The sequence below is a fragment of the Bufo bufo genome, chromosome 7, assembly GCF_905171765.1.
Source record: "Bufo bufo chromosome 7, aBufBuf1.1, whole genome shotgun sequence".
Lineage (NCBI taxonomy): Eukaryota > Metazoa > Chordata > Amphibia > Anura > Bufonidae > Bufo > Bufo bufo.
This window is the reverse complement of record NC_053395.1, coordinates 170,860,332-170,878,465: the sequence shown is the minus strand read 5'-3', so window position 1 is coordinate 170,878,465 and position 18,134 is coordinate 170,860,332. Positions and strand designations below refer to the sequence as shown.

At 44.2% G+C, this 18,134-nt stretch overlaps 1 protein-coding gene across 3 annotated transcripts in view; it reads left to right on the top strand.

Moving 5' to 3' along the window:
• Positions 1-16,314, top strand: part of HDAC4 (histone deacetylase 4) — a 181,954-nt gene extending 165,640 nt beyond the window's left edge. For 2 of the 3 annotated variants that reach the window (XM_040440747.1, XM_040440746.1), the window contains 4 exons: positions 3,926-4,059; positions 6,271-6,355; positions 9,400-9,538; positions 10,955-14,170. In XM_040440747.1, the coding sequence (XP_040296681.1) occupies positions 3,926-4,059; positions 6,271-6,355; positions 9,400-9,538; positions 10,955-10,994 (398 nt within the window). In that variant the 3' untranslated portion in view covers positions 10,995-14,170. Of the gene's footprint in view, positions 1-3,925; positions 4,060-6,270; positions 6,356-9,399; positions 9,539-10,954; positions 14,171-16,301 lie in introns of those variants that run through there. The other variant, XR_005780549.1, reaches the window with a different exon arrangement.
• The last annotated feature ends 1,820 nt before the right edge of the window (positions 16,315-18,134 follow it).

The window sequence follows — 18,134 nt, the reverse complement described above, 5'->3', positions numbered from 1 at the left end:
CCAGCTTGGACACCCAATAGTTGTAAGGCACAGAGGGATCACTGAGGACGCTAGCACGGTCTGCTACGTACTCCTTCACCCTCTTCCAAAACTTTTCCCTCCTTGTGACACTAGGCTGTGCATCAGGGTGAGGTGCTGGCGGGGTGTCATGAAACTGTCCCAGGCTTTGGAGAGTGTTTCCCTGCCTCTGTTGGAACTGCTGTGTGTTCCCCTTGTCTCCCCTCCTCAGTTGGCCAAGGAACTACGCACTCTGCCGCCAGCGTTGTCAGATGGAAATTTTTGGAACAATTGTTTCACAAGGACCTTCTGGTATTGCACCATTTTGCTCGTCCTCTCCACCACAGGAATGAGAGATGAGAAGTTCTCTTTGTAGCGGGGGTCGAAAAGGATGAACAACCAGTAATCCGTGTTGTCTAAAATGCGTATAATGCGCGGGTCACGGGAAAGGCAGCCTAACATGAAGACAGCCATGTGTGCCAGAGTACTAACAGGCAAGACTTCGCTGTCATCATCAGGAGGATCACTCTCAATCTCCTCATCCTCTTTCTCCTCTTCTACCCATCCACGCTGAACAGATGGAATTAAACTTCCATGGGTACTACCCTCTGTAGCAGAGGCAACCGTCTCCTGCTCCTCCTCCTCTTCATCGTCCAATTCGCGCTGAGAAGACGAACTGAGGGTGGTCTGGCTATCACCCTGTGTAATGTCTTCCCCCATTTCCACCTCTTCCACATGCAAAGTGTCGGCCTTAATTGTGAGCAGCGAGCATTTCAGTAGACACGGAAGTGGGATGGTTACGCTGATAATAGCGTTATCGCCGCTCACCATCTGTGTTGATTCCTCAAAGCTACTTAAAACCTCACAGGTCAGACATCCATGCCCACTCCTCGCTTGTGAATAGCGGAAGCTGACTGGAAAGGCGACCATGTTGCAGCTGGTATTTCACTACTGCCCTCTGCTGCTCAGAAAGCCTGGGCACCATGTGGAACATGGAGTTCCAGTGCGTGCTCACGTCACACAACAGCCAGTGAGCTGGCGATTTCAAGCGCTGCTGCAGCGTTGACAGACCGGCTAAAGCTGTCGATGACTTGCGGAAAAGTGCACACAATCGGAGCACCTTCACCAGTAGCTCAGGCAAATTGGGGTAGGTTTTAAGAAACCGCTGAACCACAAGATTGAACACGTGGGCTAGGCATGGGATGTGTCTGAGCTTGTTGAGCTTCAAAGCCGTCACCAAGTTACGGCCATTATCAGACACAACCATGCCTGGTTGTAGGTTGAGTGGCGAGAGCCACAGCTCATGCTGGTCTCTTATCTCCTGCCACAGCTCTGCGGCAGTGTGCTGTTTGTCCCCTAAGCATATAAGGTTTAGCACGGCCTGTTGCCGCTTCCCCACTGCAGTGCTACACTGCTTCCAGCTATCGACTGATGACTGACTGGTGCTGCATGCGGATAAATCGGAGGTGGAAGTGGAGGAGGAGGCGGAGAAGGAGAAGTGGGGCTCGGAGCCACTAACGTAGGTGCTGGTGGAAACCCTGAAAGACGTAGGGCCTGAAATCCTTGGCGTCGGTACCACCTGTGCCATCCCAGGGTACGACTCGCTCCCGGCCTCCACAACATTCACCCAGTGTGCCGTCAGGGAAATGTAGCATCCCTGGCCGAATGCACTTGTCCATGTGTCCGAGGTTAAGTGGACCTTCCCAGTAACTGTGTTTGGCCAGGGCACGTGTGATGTTATGGGACACATGTTGGTGTAAGGCGGCCACGGCACACCTTGAAAAATAGTGGCGGGGATTGCGTAACGCCGGAAGGCCGCCGAGTTCGGGCTGCGGAAAGCTTCAGTGTCCACTAGCCTAAATGGCAACATTTCCAGGGCCAGTAATTTGGAGAGCTGCGCATTTAGTGCTATGGCCTGTGGGTGGGTGGCTGGATATTTTTTCTTGCGTTCAAAAGCCTGGGGTAAGGACATTTGGACGCTGCGCTGGGACACTGAAGTGGATGTGGTCGCTAATGGTGCTTGCGAAGGTCCAGGTGCAGGGTGGGAGGCATCTGGGCCTGTGCCTTTGACAGGGGATTGGCCAGCACGTTGACCCGCAGACACAGATTGTGGACCCAGGTGTTCGTCCCACTTATTACGGTGCTTGGATGCCATGTGGCGGATCATGCTGGTGGTGGTAAAGTTGCTAGTGTTCACTCCCCGGCTCATTTTCGTATGGCACAGGTTGCAAACTATTATTCTTTTTTTAGTCCGCACTTTCCTCAAAAAAGCGCCATACTGCGGAACATCTATCCCTTGGCAAGGGAGATTTCCGCAAGGGGGTGCTCCGTGGAACAGTTGCGGGCCCTTTTTGCTGTGGCCCGCCTTTTCCCTTTTGCCACCCCACTGCCTCTTCCAGCCTGTTGTGGTGCTGCAGATCCCTCCCCCTCTGTACTGCTCTCCTCGCTCGGCTTTCCACCTTCCCAGGTTGGGTCAGTGACCTCATCGTCCACCATCTCCTCTTCCACTTCCTCACTCTGATCATCCTCCTGATTTGTTGACCTAACCACAACCTCAGTAATTGACAACTGTGTCTCATGCTCTTCATCAACCTCTTGAGACAGTAATTGCGGTTAACTCATTGGCAACTATGTCTCATTATCATCTACCTCATTAAACACTAATTGCCGTTCCCGACCATCATGTTCTTGTGACTGTGGATGCTCAAGAGTTTGGGAATCAGGGCACAAGATCTCATGTCCCTCTTCAAGCGTGCTTGCCGAGAGGGCCAAATCAAGTAATGAAAAGAGCTCCTCGGAATATCCGAGTGTGGGATCACTTGTTTGGCCAGACTGTACATGGTGGGAGGAAGGAGGATCAGGGTGAGGATTGTGTTGACCAGACTGCTGGCTACTGAGACTGGACTTGGTGGAAGACAGGGTGGTGCTTAACCGACTGGAAGCATTATCTGCTGCAATCCAACCTACCAAACTGGGACATGAAGCTAGGTATCGTGGATGATTGTTTTTCTTGTGCTCTGGCAGCAGGCACAGTTTCTCCGCGCCCAGGGCCACTGCCTCTGCGTGCACCGTCAGCAGCATGGCCACTTCCCCGTCCCTTACTGCTCGCCTTCTTCATTTTAAATGTGATATATGCTTGAAAGTATGTCACACGTACAGTAGCCGTAGGATTTGGAAGTGTATGCGCAAGAAAAGTTATTTGTGATTAGGAAACGTTATACAGGACAGGTACCTCAGGTAATGTCACTGTTCACAGTGTCTACGGAAAAAAGTGCACTGGATGTCACTGATATTTTAGGGATGTGCACACTTTAAACAGGACATGTGGCGTGGATAATTTAACTGTCCGCAGCGGCCTATTACACGGTATTTAGCACAGGATGCGCTAAAAATATATATTGCTGTCACACGCAACAGTCCTTAAAGGACTTTTGGGTCTCTGAAAAGTTTTTTTTGTATATAAATCTTCCTATTACACTCACTACACTGTCTGTCCCTTCCTATGCACAGCTCTCCCTAACACTGTGCAGGTTGCGCTACAAGCATATATTGCTGATGTCACACACAATAGTCCTTACAAGGACTTTTGGGTCTCTGAAACTTTTTTGTACAAAACAAAATATTCAATTACACTCCCTACACTCTGTGCCTTCCTATGCTCAGCTCTCCCTGACTACGAATGAGCCGAACATGCGTCATCGGGTGCTATATAGCACCCGTTGACGCGTTCCGGCCAGCCAATCTCTGTAATGCCAGTAGTCAACATGGCTACTGGCATTACCTGCACGTTTATTGGCTGCATAGCAGCCAAGAAACGTCCGGGGAGGAGACTTGAGCACATGCGATACTCGGCCCAGTACCCCCATGTGCCGAGCATGCTCGATCATCACTAGTGCAGAGCATTAATGACTTAACCTTTCTCCCCAAGGTTTTGGATACCTGACAAAACAGCTTATGGGGTTGGCTGGAGATCGTGTTATCCTCGCCCTGGAGGGGGGCCATGATCTGACAGCGATCTGTGATGCTTCTGAAGCCTGTGTGTCTGCTTTGCTTGGTAATGAGGTAAGATGAAGAATGAAATGGTATAACTATACATAATGGTCAATGCCCAAGTCATATTCAGATACATATATATTTTTTAAGTTTCGGCTCCAGTGTATTTTCAGGCATCTTGTTTTGGACTGCTGCTACAAAAAGCTGCTATGAAAGGCAATGTGTCGCCTATATTTTTTCTGCCATAGACACAATGGTCAGGAGGAGACCTCACTGACTTCTATGGGAGAGTTTTCTAGGCATGCTCTGTGACCTGTGCAGAGGTCAGGAGGGAGGAGATAAGCTGTGATATCACCTATTGTGAATGGTGGATCCTGTGTTACCTATATATAGGGGATATGTCATCATTATTCTGCCTATGCTAATGATGAAAAGTGATCTGTACAGACCAAAGGGGTAATTTACTAACCAGAAATACGCCTATATTAGGTGTATTTCTGGCGAAGAATGTGGCGCAAAAGTTCTTTGCGCTGCAATCTGCGACTTTTCCCTGTCCGCTCACGCCACGTCTAAAAAGGTGAGTGGCCAGTGCATAAACTGCAGGATTTAACAATTTTCATTTTTTATTTTTTTAAATATAGATAGTGACATTACAAAAATGTTAAATAACATCACTAAAGTACCAAGCATAGCGTGCCAGGAAATATGCAGCCCTGTGCCACATTGCGTGGATAGGACTTCAGTACAAATTTACATCTGGCCCCATGTCACAGAGCCGGTGTGAATCCAACCTTGAATTTCTTAACGCGCACCTGACCAGAAACAGTTGCACTTTAAATCGCTTCATCAATACAATGCCAATAAAGAGTCAGACCAGCTAGTGACTTGGCGGTACGGCTGAATCAGCTTACAGTCCGCCTGCACTCTTCAGTGCACACACTGCACTGGTTACGTGATCATGTAGAAAGACATTTGGGAATGCCAAGGAAAATTACAAACTAGCATTCTGATGCTGTAGGCAGTTATATTATACAAATAATGCAGCGCCACCTGCTGGTGGAGAATTGATAATGCAGCCCCACCTGCTGGGAGAGAATTGAAATACTATAAAATACAATAAAAATGTGTTTGAGCACTTACCATAATGTTTTTTTCATATCATTAGGGTGTTATTTGGCTATCATTTTGACAAGTTTTAAATCTGGATAACTTTTCTTTTAAGGTACTGAATAGTATTTTGCTTGTTTCACTGGCAATACAGGCTATTTTACTAGGTGTCCAAGCAGCCACTTTTTGGTAATCACAATTCCATTTTGAAAGGTTATTTCCATCTCAGACATTTATGCAATAAATGTCTGAGATGTGGTTAGGATATGCAATAAATGTCTGGTAGATGTGGTTACTCAGGACTTTGTCCTGGATGCGGTAGGGATGACGGAAACAGCCAAGTGGTCTTTGCTGCGGTTTCTGTAACTCCTATACAAGTAAATGGGAGTTATGGAAATGACGCAGCACAGTCTGCCTGGCTGTTTATCCATATTCCTGACCACCTGTGATTGCTGTGGGACGGACCCCATTGTAGAGGCACAGCCAAGTCCCAGAGGTGGGCCTCGCGTCTGTCAGACATTTATCCCGTGTGCCCATTCAATATAAAAAGGAATTTATGAGACAAGCCCTTCTGACACAAGCCTGGCCGCTCCTCTCAGATACTTGCTTGTGTAGAATTATAGCACTTTCCTGACGAAATAGTAATCCGTGAGCACTTTACCTGGGACTTCATTCATCAGAATCGACTTCCCTGAGAACACGCAAAGGAGTGTGAACCAAGCACCTGCCTTCTTCCTGCATAAGAGAGCTAATATTATCTGCTATGTTTGTCGATCCTCCGCTGCTATCCCCGTGGTCCTTGCTGTGCTTCACTTCCTCCTGCTGCTGTCTTGACACGGCAGGAAGTGGCTGGGATTGCCTCTTAGCCAATCACTGGCTAAGACGGGTCATCACTGCAGTCAGTGATTGGTTGAGCAGCATTTACAACCATTTCCTGCCGTGTCAAGACAGGCGATGGAGCACAGCTGGGACCTTGGGAACATTGGGGAATCGGTGAGGCAAGTAGAACAATTATTTATTTATTTTTCTTACATAATGCGGGACCACTCTTTTTGTGCTGGAATGCCCCTTTAAATGGGCTTTTCTGGTGAAAATGATGCAGCACTGATGGCTTAGGACCCTGTTTCAATGTGGAGGCATTAACGTGAAGCTCTTTTGCTTGTATATGAACAGTTGGAGCCGCTCCCCGAGGCTGTGTTACAGCAGAGACCAAACGGCAACGCCGTGAGCTCCATGGAGAAAGTCATTCAAATCCAGAGTAAGTATAGAACTGCATGTTATTTATGATGTGTGGTCTGAAATGTCTGTAGAAATTCTTTAAAGGTGGTAAAATAATAGTAGTAATGATATTCAGTATCTGCCCCTCAATATACCAGAGAAAAAAAGAGGAGTCGGGCAAATGAAGGGAGGCTGCAGCGGACAGCTTCTGTCTGGCTCTTCCTTACACCTTGTCAACCCTTACCAGTCATATACCGTAACATGGCGGCATTTTACATGGCATCTCACACACCAATACGATGTACTGACACAACTCAGCTTTCCACTGATGGGTCTCTCAGGTTTAGCTAATAACCCTAGTCATGTTTCAAGGTGCTTCTGACCTTTAAGGTAGCCATCCTTCTGAAGGAGAGCTAATGTTGCATACTTTTTAATAGAGAACATTACTGTAAAGTCTCCCTACTGGTTGGATCTCCACAAGGAGCATCCAGACCTTACAAGAGAACATTGGGCTGTGGGAGCAGGTTAGGTGCTTGAACTCCAGGCTGCATTTCTGATAAGTTTATAAATCCATGAACATTAAACAGTCAATGGAAGCCTAATTTAAAGATCTGTTCTGAGGATCAATGTTTATCACCTAGCCACAGAATTCAGGTAATAAGTGTCTCTTTGCTTTGATACCCTCTGCTGGGACTTCCATCAATCACATAGGTACAGAGACATAGAAGATAACGGGGGTCTTGTATTGAATGGAGCTTTAGTGGAGTGGCGGTGAAGTTTGGACGCTGGCACCCTATTCCAGGTCCATTGGACTGATGTAGATTACCAGTTACAGCACTCTACTGTCTTCCCATGGACTTTAAAGGGAATCTGTCACCCACTTCCACTGTACTATAACTATGGCAATGCACTGTAGTTCTGTCTACCCTAATTAAAACTACCTTTTTCAGGGTTATTCATATTTCCAAACGCCAAAAAAATTTACTTTGGTATGATAAGGAGCCTCAAAGTGCCTAGCAGGGCGTGATTAATGGTTCCAGGAGCCTCTTCTTCCCAGTACCTCTTCTTGCACCTAAAATAACGCCCCCCTCCTCTGCAATATCCCATCTTCTTTCAACTCTGCCTAGGACATCGGCATCTGCCGATCTGAGGGACACACTGACCAGGCAGGTGGAGTTGTATGAAGCCTGAACTTACTGGGACTATATCTGAAAATTAGGGACAGTTCCTGCAAGTTCGGGACTTTTTCCTTAAAACTATATATCAATCTGCTCAGCTCCTCCTGCTCTGACATGCCGCCTGCAGATTATACAGCATTTTCATGGTGACAGGTTCCCTTTAAATAACCCATTATCATGGTCACTCTGTGACTGTATCACACAACTTCTCATATTATGTATTGACCCCTAAAGCTAGGATCTGTATTAAAAGCTGAACACAGTAACAAATACATTGCAGTGCTGCACTTCTCGGTTACAACCTGTATTAGACACACTCACACTTGGCTTCACAATCAGTGGGAGTACTGAGCAAAGTGCTGGCGCCCAACTGCCCGTCAGAGCTCCTGTAATACGTTTTGGGAGAGTTGGTTTATAGCCGATTACTGTACCCTGATCAAACCTCCTGTAATATCACCCAAGCATGCCCTCTACAAACACTGGGGGGGAGTGGGTCTGATGTGCTGTAAATGTAAATCAATACATGGTCAGTAGAATCACACTGAACATCATATCTGATCTTCCAGCATTATGTTATAGAGCAGGATGGGCTGAGAAGATTGATGTGTAGGTTCAGTATAACATGTCAGTTATTCATGTATGTGCAATTGCGGACAAGAATAGGAAATGCTCTATCTTTTTTTGCGGTGCCACGGAACAGAAGTACGGATGCGGACAGCACATATTGTGCTGTCGGCATCTTTTGAGGCCCCATTGAAATTATTGGGTTCACATCCGTTCCACAAAATTGCGGAACGGATGTGGACACATAAATACAGTTGTGTGAATGAGCCTTTATTCTGAGCTTAAGAGTCCTGTTAGTGATTGACAACTGTCCCTGTATAAATATACATATGGCTGTCAATCACTGAATCAGACTGCCCGCTGGCCCGGAATATAACAAAATGTAAATTTTTTTTCATTTTTATTTTTTTTACAACTTTTTAATTTTTTTTTATTACTAGCGATAATGAATCTTTTGACAGAAATCTATATAACAATCTGCTCAGCTCCTCCTGTGATATAACCGTTAACATAGATCCTGCATTGTATAATTCTACAATGTCGTAAGAGTTCACGGAACAGAACAAGGATACTGTACTAAGGTTGGGGTTTTTGAAGCCCCTTTCACTGTTTGTTGTTTTTTACGTAACAAAAGACGCAAATTTTGGAGCACACCATGTTTGTTTTTTTTTTAACATTTTGAATTTCGCTCATCACTATTGAAAAGTGGGTTTTGTTGGCTATGAGACTAGGTATATGCCAAATTTTAACAAATGAGACAAAATGTCAGTCTCCTACTAGTAGAGGGTGGCATAAAAACTGGAGTAACATCTCTAGACAGAAGTGTTATTCTTAAAGATGCACCAAATTTATCAAACAGTGGGGAGATTTATCTGCCTGCACCATTTTTGGACAACCAAATGTCTGCAACTTTTTAAAAGCTAGTTGTGCCCAATTTTTTTTGCATATAGCAGTTCTGTGCCGCCCCTTGCATCTTTCCTGAAAAGAGGGCATGGTGCGAGGGCCCGATACATTTATCTTTATTCGTGCACAAATTAAAACAAATTATTGGCAGCTCTGAGCTGACATAGATTTCATTCTGGCACATGGACTTCCGGAAGATGTGTCTAATTTATGACGAGTCCCATGCCTCGTCATAAATTATTTGCATCCTCCCACAGCACAGGAGATTTCAAAGACCAGCGTAAAACGCTGGAATTTGGTAAATATCCCCCAATATGTGATGTTTTGATAAATTTGGCACAAATAATGGCAACGCCTTCCCCTTATGGTAAATCTTCCTCCAAAGTCTTTGTTGTATGGCACCCTATTTTACCTTCAAATTTTGTTTCATTTTCTGAAGGTGAATACTGGCCTTGTCTGCATCAACTTTCCTCCTCCATCTCATATTCACTTGTTGAGGCTCAGAAATGCGAGAGTGAAGAAGCAGCCGCGGTGACGGCGATGGCGTCCCTGTCTGTGGGTGTCCATCCAGAGCGAAGGTGAGCACTGCAGAAAGTTTATGTATGAAGCTGTCATCAATATCTGCTTGGTGGGTGACTGCCTCCCGGCACCCCCATCTATCAGCTGTTGGAAGAGGTCACAGTTCTCCTGTCAGAGCTGTGGTCTCTTCCTAGATCAGTGATGTCACATTCATCGGTCAAGTGAATGGACCTGAGCTGCAACACCAAGCACAGCCGCTCATTGCACACCTTTTTATTTTTCAAGAGCAGAATTTGTATACTTAACTATAGACCTTTACTTTTACATACACACTCATGCTAAAGGTTCTAACAACTAAAGAACTCCATGTGACTGTGTGGGTGGTATATCAGTGTAAGACAGTAGCAATGAAAGCCGTCTCCAATTCAATCAAAATACATGTAAGTGGTAACAAAATGGCGAAAGTGCATCTAAGAAAACAAAAATATAGCAACCAATAATACTGTAGCACCCTCGAGCCCCAACCCTGGCCGAGTGAATGAATAAGAGCATGCCGGACCCAAAAATGCACTATTCCCTATTGATATAAAGCCGACATCAGTCCACAGCATTTTTTTTTAGAAGGAAAAAACATTTTGTAGCAGTTTTTTGTGAAGTTTTTAAAGCCAAAGCTAGAAGTGGGTTGTCGGGGAATGATAAATATAAAGGAAGGACAACTGCTACTTCCTGCTGGATCTCATTTTACTGACCCCCTTAAATTAAACATTCCTAATATATGTTCTTTAACAGTAAAATAATAAAAATGCCATACAATGATGCAATGAAAGTCTAAGGTCACATTCACATCTCCATCAAGATGTTCCCGCTGTCGGCCGGACCAAAAACCGCTGAATGCAACTGTTTTCATCCGCCTGAAACCCAGCATTTATGCCGGAAAGTGTCCAGATCCCATTATAGTCAATAGAGATCCGGTGGTGATCGGTTGAATCCAGCATTGCCGGATCCAGTGAACTCCAGCAGGCTGTTCTCTGCCAGAAGTGACAACCTCCACAGCTGTAGGAAGCAGGTTATAGTTTGTCAGAACTGTTTTATTTAGCACTAAGGGCTCATACACAACACCCATATGTATGTTGTGGTCCACAAAACACTGATCCACAAAAAATACGGCTGATATCCGTGTGACATCTGTATTGCATCCATTTTTTTGCAGATCCATTAGAACAATGCCTATCCTTGTCCGCAAAACTGACAAGAATAGGACACGTTCTATCTTTTTTGTGGAGCGGACATATACGGAAATGGAATGCACACTGAGTAATTTCCGGGTTTTTTTTGCGGACCCATTGAATCAAATTGTTCCTGTTACGGGCTGCAAATAAAACGGAACGGACATGGAAAAAAAAGACGTGTTATCTTGAGCATTTGCCCGATTTTATTTACATCTTTTGCTGAGCATTTCTCTTCTTCCATTCTAGGACTGAGGATGAACCGATGGATGAAGAACCCCCACTGTAGCAAAGTGACTGGTGATTGTCCGTTGTGTAATTCCGTACATTTGTTGGGGGCTGCCCCCTCCAATTTCTCCGCCTGTGCTCTGTCTGCAGGAAGACGAGCAGCGACATGGATGTAAAGAACTCTGTGTACATCACATCCACAGAACCACAAATGGCAGCGCACTGTACAATGCACAGCCGCACTGTGCCGTTCCTGGATGCAGGAGGCACTGCTCCTTCAGGAGCCACTGGCAGCTCTTGCCAAAAATATTTTATTTTCTTCATGATTTTTTTATTTTTTTTTAACAAATACTAATTCAAAGAAAAACAAGGATAAAGTGACCTCTGCAGGTGTCCTCACAAACAGTTTTGGTGCTTTAACTTTCTGCAGCAGATTTAGAAGGATCCGGTGTGCGCTGAAAGGAGGGTGACCATGCTGCGCGGGCACTTGTATAAACCACTCGGTTTAGCCTGTTTTTCAAATGTTTTTTTTCTTCATAATGGGGTATATGCAGTGGACTAAAGAGATCCTCTGGAGCCTGTTTATCACAATGGGGGACTTTTAACTCTGGAACAGAAGCGGGAGGAAGGATTGTGCCTTGTCCATGGATGGAACACACTTTTTTTTTTTTTCCATTTGAATGGTTTTATTCCTTTATTGTTTCTAAGGAGTTGAAGGACTTGCCTTAATATAACATCTGTAACCCACAGAAGATGTGGAGTAACGTTACACGAGCCCTTGTGTGCTCTCATTGATCCGATGCTATGACGTGGTAGTGATGGCTAACGGCAGTCGTCTTTGTATTCTTTTTTTCATTTCTCAAGTTGCATGTCGTAAAAAACGTACGATGACCGGACTGTGTCCTCACCTGTGAACTGGTCTCTGCAAACAGAAACTTTAATGGCAACTGAGGATGTATTTTGTTTAGGTGCATTTCACCATGTGGAGATGGAGGATATGGCCTCTCACTGTGCAGGTAGCATGCACTGCCTGCGCCAATTCCTTTTTAAATGGCTTTTTTCTTTTTTCATATCACGTTGGGGAAAACTCTTTGAGCAAGCTCATCGCAGCCATCAAGCAGTTCATTTCCAGTTCCCATTTCATTTTTAGTAGTAATTTAAAGCTTTATTCACGTTAAATTTTTTTAATGTGAGGAATGTTTCTCGTGGTATTTTTTTTTATTGTTTTAGGTTTCTTCGGGGGATAATTTAGATTCCAAATAACTCCCTCTGATCTTCCCACCAAGACTTCCTGTATGTATCTGCAATGTGGGGATGGTGTCGGGGGCGATGGAAGGACGACCATAAAGACTGATTAGGAGCGCTCCTCCGGTTGTACTTGGGTAACGGGGGGGGGAACACCTTACCTCACTTGTTACCAGATCAGAGAGCTGTTACTGAGACTTTAATTTTCTTAAGGAGACCAACAATGTACTGTACGTGAGCCTTGCTCCTGGGATTGCATGGAGGGAGCAGGGTGCTCTCAGTCTTGGATATAACCTCAATATAGCACTTATTATCCATACTGAGAGTTGTGGCTGAATTTTCCAGCAGCATGTGACTCGCACCCATTGCCTAACAGATTCCTGGGATGAACCCCCTTACCGTAAGGGGAACAGCGCCGTGCTGCCTAGCAGCAGCAGTTTTCCTGTGTTCCTCGGCAGCTGCTTCTGGGATTTGGCTGTGTTTTGAAGGGTTCTCCAGGGACTGTGCTGCAGGCTGCACCTTTACATATGTTGTTTCCTGTCCTGGCAACACAGGACATGTTTCGGAGTGATAGCCAGGGGGCCTCCGAGTGCCCCTGCTCTGTGTGTCGGGACTTTCACATTGTGCCCTTACTGTGTGTATTTATTATTAATTTCATGGCCGTTCTGTAACTACACTACAGCCTGTGACTGCACAAAACAGCACCGCACTGCACCAAACAGTCTTTTTTTTTTTTTCCTGGTCTCACTGTGTGTGGTACTTGCAGTCCCCTCCTCCGCTTCATATGCACCCACTTATTTTTTTTATTTTTTTTGCCTTCTGAGCCCAAAACTACATGCAAAGTATTGTCATCGATGTCACCTGTGCTCATGAGGTTTTGACTGCTCTGCATTGAATTTCTTGCATTTAAGGTCCTGATGTATTACGCATGCTTATGGCATGTACGCCTAGACAGAGGGTACACTGGACTGTCTCTGAAAGGTGTATACAGGTGTCTGATTGTAGTCCATTCATGTGCCGGACAACACATTTCCACATCGTTTGTATTACACAAACATCCAAAATAGTCATATCCATTGCCAGAGACCGCATCATAACCAGGCTTTATGCCGGAATTTTTTTTATTATTATTATTATTATTATTATTCATAAATTCTCTTCTATACCGAATACATCTTTCAGAGCTCGGATAGTTGATAACTTTACAGGGTATCTTTCAAGGTCCCAAGAAGTGTTTTCCGGTTTCGTAGTGGGCGTCATACAGTTGGCATGCAAAAAGTGGGGCCGTTTCTCTGGTGATGTCGGAGGTGCATCGGGGGCTACTTTCTTAGACATTACCCTTTTCTTTCACTTTGAATTTCATTCCTTGCTTTATTTCCTTTTGTTATATTTTTTTTATACCCTGCACACGCTACATTTCCACTCATTCCATGTTTTACACATGTATCATTTTGTGTGTGCAAGGGAGGGGCCACACTCCTATTTCTGGGCATTGACCTCCCTATAGATAAAAAATAAAATATATATAAAGATAATTATATATAGAAATATATATATATGAATCTATTTTTCTAGATTTTACTATATACTTTGAGGTTGCATGAATCAAGCACAGCTCAGTCCTATGTTGTGTAGTCGGTCACATTGCTGTGCGAGACGGAAAGGAAAGGGCAGAGAATATGGGGGAGTTGACTGTACCTCATATTGAGAAAGGCACTTGTTTTATTATTTTATGTGGCTCAATCTCAGAGTATTGTTAGGCTGAGTGTTTTTATTTTCTATATTTAAATCAAAAAAAGGGTTTGTCCAGTAGTAGGGAAAAAGCGTTTTTAATTTTTTTTTCAGAAACCGCACCACCCGGCCGATGAGCTCTAATACCAGGAGTGGCGTTGTTTCTGTAAAAACTAAAAAAATATCCAATTTTTCCTATGCTGAACAACCCCTTTAGGTAAACATTAACTGTCTGCAAATATATTTGAACATGGCATGAATTAAAAAAAAAAAAAAAACATATTCCTGCTCCATGCACGCGGGGATATGGAGATGAGTGGACATTTTTAATTTTTACATAGAAAGAAGGTGGTGCTGGTGCAAGGAATTGCATTAGTATTGCAACTTTGTGCCTGTAATGGCATGAGCATATATGAGTTTCTAGACTAAAACACTATAAGGGGCAGGTAGTAGAGGCTACGGCCTGTGGTAGACACTGTGCACCTTCTCTTAGCAGCCAGAGAGCATGTTCGATACGCAAGTCCCTTGCATCCGTTTGCACGCCTTCTCTGCCATATTATTCTATCATGTGCCGTTTCCTATTTCATAAGGTGGTCTGCTGTGCGTTCTCCAGTCGTAGTGACAATTTCAGGCAGAGTTAACGTTTTTCCATTATAGTGACCATCGCTATGTTCATAGGGTGCTAGTGATTCGTGGAGTGCGCCCCTTTGGAGATGGTGCAGTTTGGGCAGTACAGATAATGTTACTCCAATGTTCTTTTATTGTCACCATGAGAGTGACTAGTTCAGGTGGTGCCAGCAAGTCTCCCCATCCCCTTCCCCCTATTTGTGTTTTTTATTATTCCCATGAACCTTGGTCATTCCCAGCATCATCAGAAACACTTATGACCTGACATAATAGAAGACAATGAATAGGTTTGCCTGCCCGTCTCCTCCACTGACATTTCATGGCTACGAGCTGCCACCTTTTGTCTGTCTGTGACTGTATGTTTACTTCGGAGGTGACCCTCTCATAATGGGCAGGAGCAATCGCTGCCTTTTTTATTTTTTTTATTTTTTTACATGGGGGTGTGACCATGCCCACCCCACGCTGCCAACGCACTGTGTTTAAAGGAAGGAAAATGAAACCCCTCTAGCAAAGAGTTGATTTGTGTGCTGCGTCCTGAATGGGACCAGCTTTTCTCATACAGACTGGAAAAAGGGATTACATATGTGTCTGGGGTGTGACTTTCCATATTCTGAGGGTGACAAGCGTGTGTATATAATTATATATACATAATATAAATATATATAAAACTATAAACTTTAGAGAATCTGATGCATCATTTACCAGGTCTTTCATGCAGATCTGTCATGACAGTTTTATAACTATGAATCCTTTGGGACACTTTGCATTCACCTGCATTTTCTTTGTCAGGTTTCAGCCCATTGTTACAGAAATCTGGGTGTTTTTCTGCCACTTTTCTGTTCCTCTGTAGAAGCTGAACACTGATTTTGTTTTATTTTTTTTCCTTTTTATTTTATATTGTTTGCCATTTTTTATCTACTTTTTCCACTGACTGTATTTTTTTTTTTCTGTGACAAGGATGTTGGATTTGAACTTTCTTAGCAGTGCAGTATTTTCTACCACATGATGGCAGCGTGTTACTCTTGTGATGTAAATAAAAGAAATGTTACCTATTCCCTGTCTCCGACTTGTCTGTTCAATACGATTCTAGGCCTGGGTCACTTCACCGTTCTTCTGATCTATCAGAAGAACAGAATTTTTTTTTTTAAATGGATCCTTTAAAGCGAACCTTTCACCTCATTTTCACTTTATAAACTAGCAACAGTATCTTATAGATCATCTTCAGTGTGTTCTTATACATCCTTGTGCCGCTTTCATGCGCTGTATCTGCCTGAAAAAATCGTCTTAGAAAGTTATCATTTCCTGCTCCAACAGTCATGCTAGAAGTCAAGGGGGTAGCCCTTCCCTCCTCATTCGCCGCTCGATCCCGTTTTTCGCGCGGACTCCGCGCGAAAGACGGGATCGAGTGGCGAATGAGGAGGACGGCGCATGCACAGCCTTGACAAGCGCGGTCCCGGTGACTGAGCTGGCTGTCAATTACAGTGCATAGAGGCGGGGTTAGGGCAGGGGAGGTACAGCCAGAGGTGAGGGAAGGGCTACCCCCTTGACTTCTAGCGTGACTGTTGGAGCAGGAAATGATAACTTTATAAAACTATTTTTTTCAGGCAGATACAGCGCATGAAAGCGGCACAAGGATGTATAAGAACACACTGAAGATGATCTATAAGGTACTGTTGCTAGTTTATAAAGTGAAAATGAGGTGAAAGGTTCGCTTTGAGCATCCGTTGTGCTCATTTTGCTTCCGTTTTTGTCAGTTCTGTCGAAGTTTAGTTATTTTTGACTGGGTGAAAATGTCCTGTATGGCGTCAAAAATAACGGATCTCAGACGGAACTGACAAAAACCACAACGGATAAAAATAATGGATCCATTTCTTTTTTCTGTTGGATCAAAAGAACAAACAAAAAAAAGGTGACGTGAACCAGGCCTTAAAGGTAATCCAAGGCCTAAAACATTGGTTAGATAGCCTTAACGTATTCCCCCATTTAACTTTGCAATTTACTTGCTGTTTCAATTTGGTCCCTTTCACCCGCTCTGAATAAAAGTCACGTTACGCATGAGACGACTTTACTCAATAACATCTGCTTCACAGAGTCGGCGTAATCCCCAGCACTGAAGTCGGCGGATCGTCATCAACGCTGCTTCCACACTCCCTTTGCTAGTCCTGCCCATCAACTATTTTTGTATACTCCCACTGTTCCCCACTCCTCCCCTGTTTACTACTACTCTTCCCCCGCTCCTTCCAGTCAACCTTCCTTCTCTTACTCCCACTGCTCTGCTATTCCCTGTTGGCATGTTCGGCTTGCACTGCGCAAGCCGTACATGTCGATTGGCCAGCGAAGTAACAGATCAGCTGCTGCACTGTTCGTAACTGCAGGTGATAGATCTTTTCATTCAGCTGGTCCCCTCTTCTACTGTATGAGGCGGGTAGCCATATGAATAAATAAATACATTTCTATACATGGGCTCCAAAAAATGTTTATGCAGCATGTGTGTGTATAGCTACGTATTGTATATGGAGATGCTGTATTATAAATGTGGACATTGATATATTAAAAATGTATTTGTAAGAAAGAGACAGGACATGCCACAGTAATCTGACACTTTACCATCGCTGCCATGGGAGTTCCAAGATGGCGCAGGGTGTAGTAGGACCTGTGGGCGGGACGGGGAGCCGAATGGGCAGGGAGTGGGTGTTACAAATATGGTACAGGCCGGCGATCTTTGTATGGAAAGGAGACGTGTTTTGGATGCAGACTTATGGAGCTGATGGCGTAGCATTGCTTCCTTGCAGTGGAGGAAATGGAAATCAGCGCACAATGTAAAAGACGCGGAGATGCGCTCTTTACCGGGATGCAAGGACAGAAATAAGGTACCCCTATCATTACAAGTGTATCCAAACTGGCATACTTATTTATGTAACTTTGGGCTTCAATAACCCCAGTAATGTAATGTTCAGGACGCTATCCACTGATCAGTTTGTCTAAGGCAAAGGAAAATTGGCATTACTGATTTAGAAAGGACCTCAGAATATACAATATTGTATTGTTAAATTAATACTTGGAGACAATGGCCAAAATTGACTAAACCTAAAGATGGCGTAAGCTTAGACAGGCTGTAAATTTATTACAGTGGCAAATTTTCATGTCAGAATTGTGGCGCATCTTAAGACCCCCTCCTTTTGTCATGCAGGTCAGAAAAACCTTAGATGCACAAATCTACGCCACGTTTGAGACAGATTTTTTGGACAAATACACCAGAAACTGTAACGCCTTTGCTGAACTTTCTGCTTTAATGTACTGCGACACATGACAAAATATTAATATGTTCATAGAATTCTCATTCTAACTCGTTTGGCAAAATAGCACTCCTGACTAAATAACACTGCCACCCAGGGAATAAATAATACCGCTGTACAGTCAAAAACGAACATTTACATACTATACATGCAGTGTCAAATTGCAGAGTTTGTAGCTTATAAAACAAATAGTCTGAAGAAGAATAAAATTCATCACCAGTTACCAGGGGTGCACCTAGCCTTTAGTTGTTACTACTGTATGCATCTGCGTATTGAAAAACTATTTAAAATAGCAATCCCAA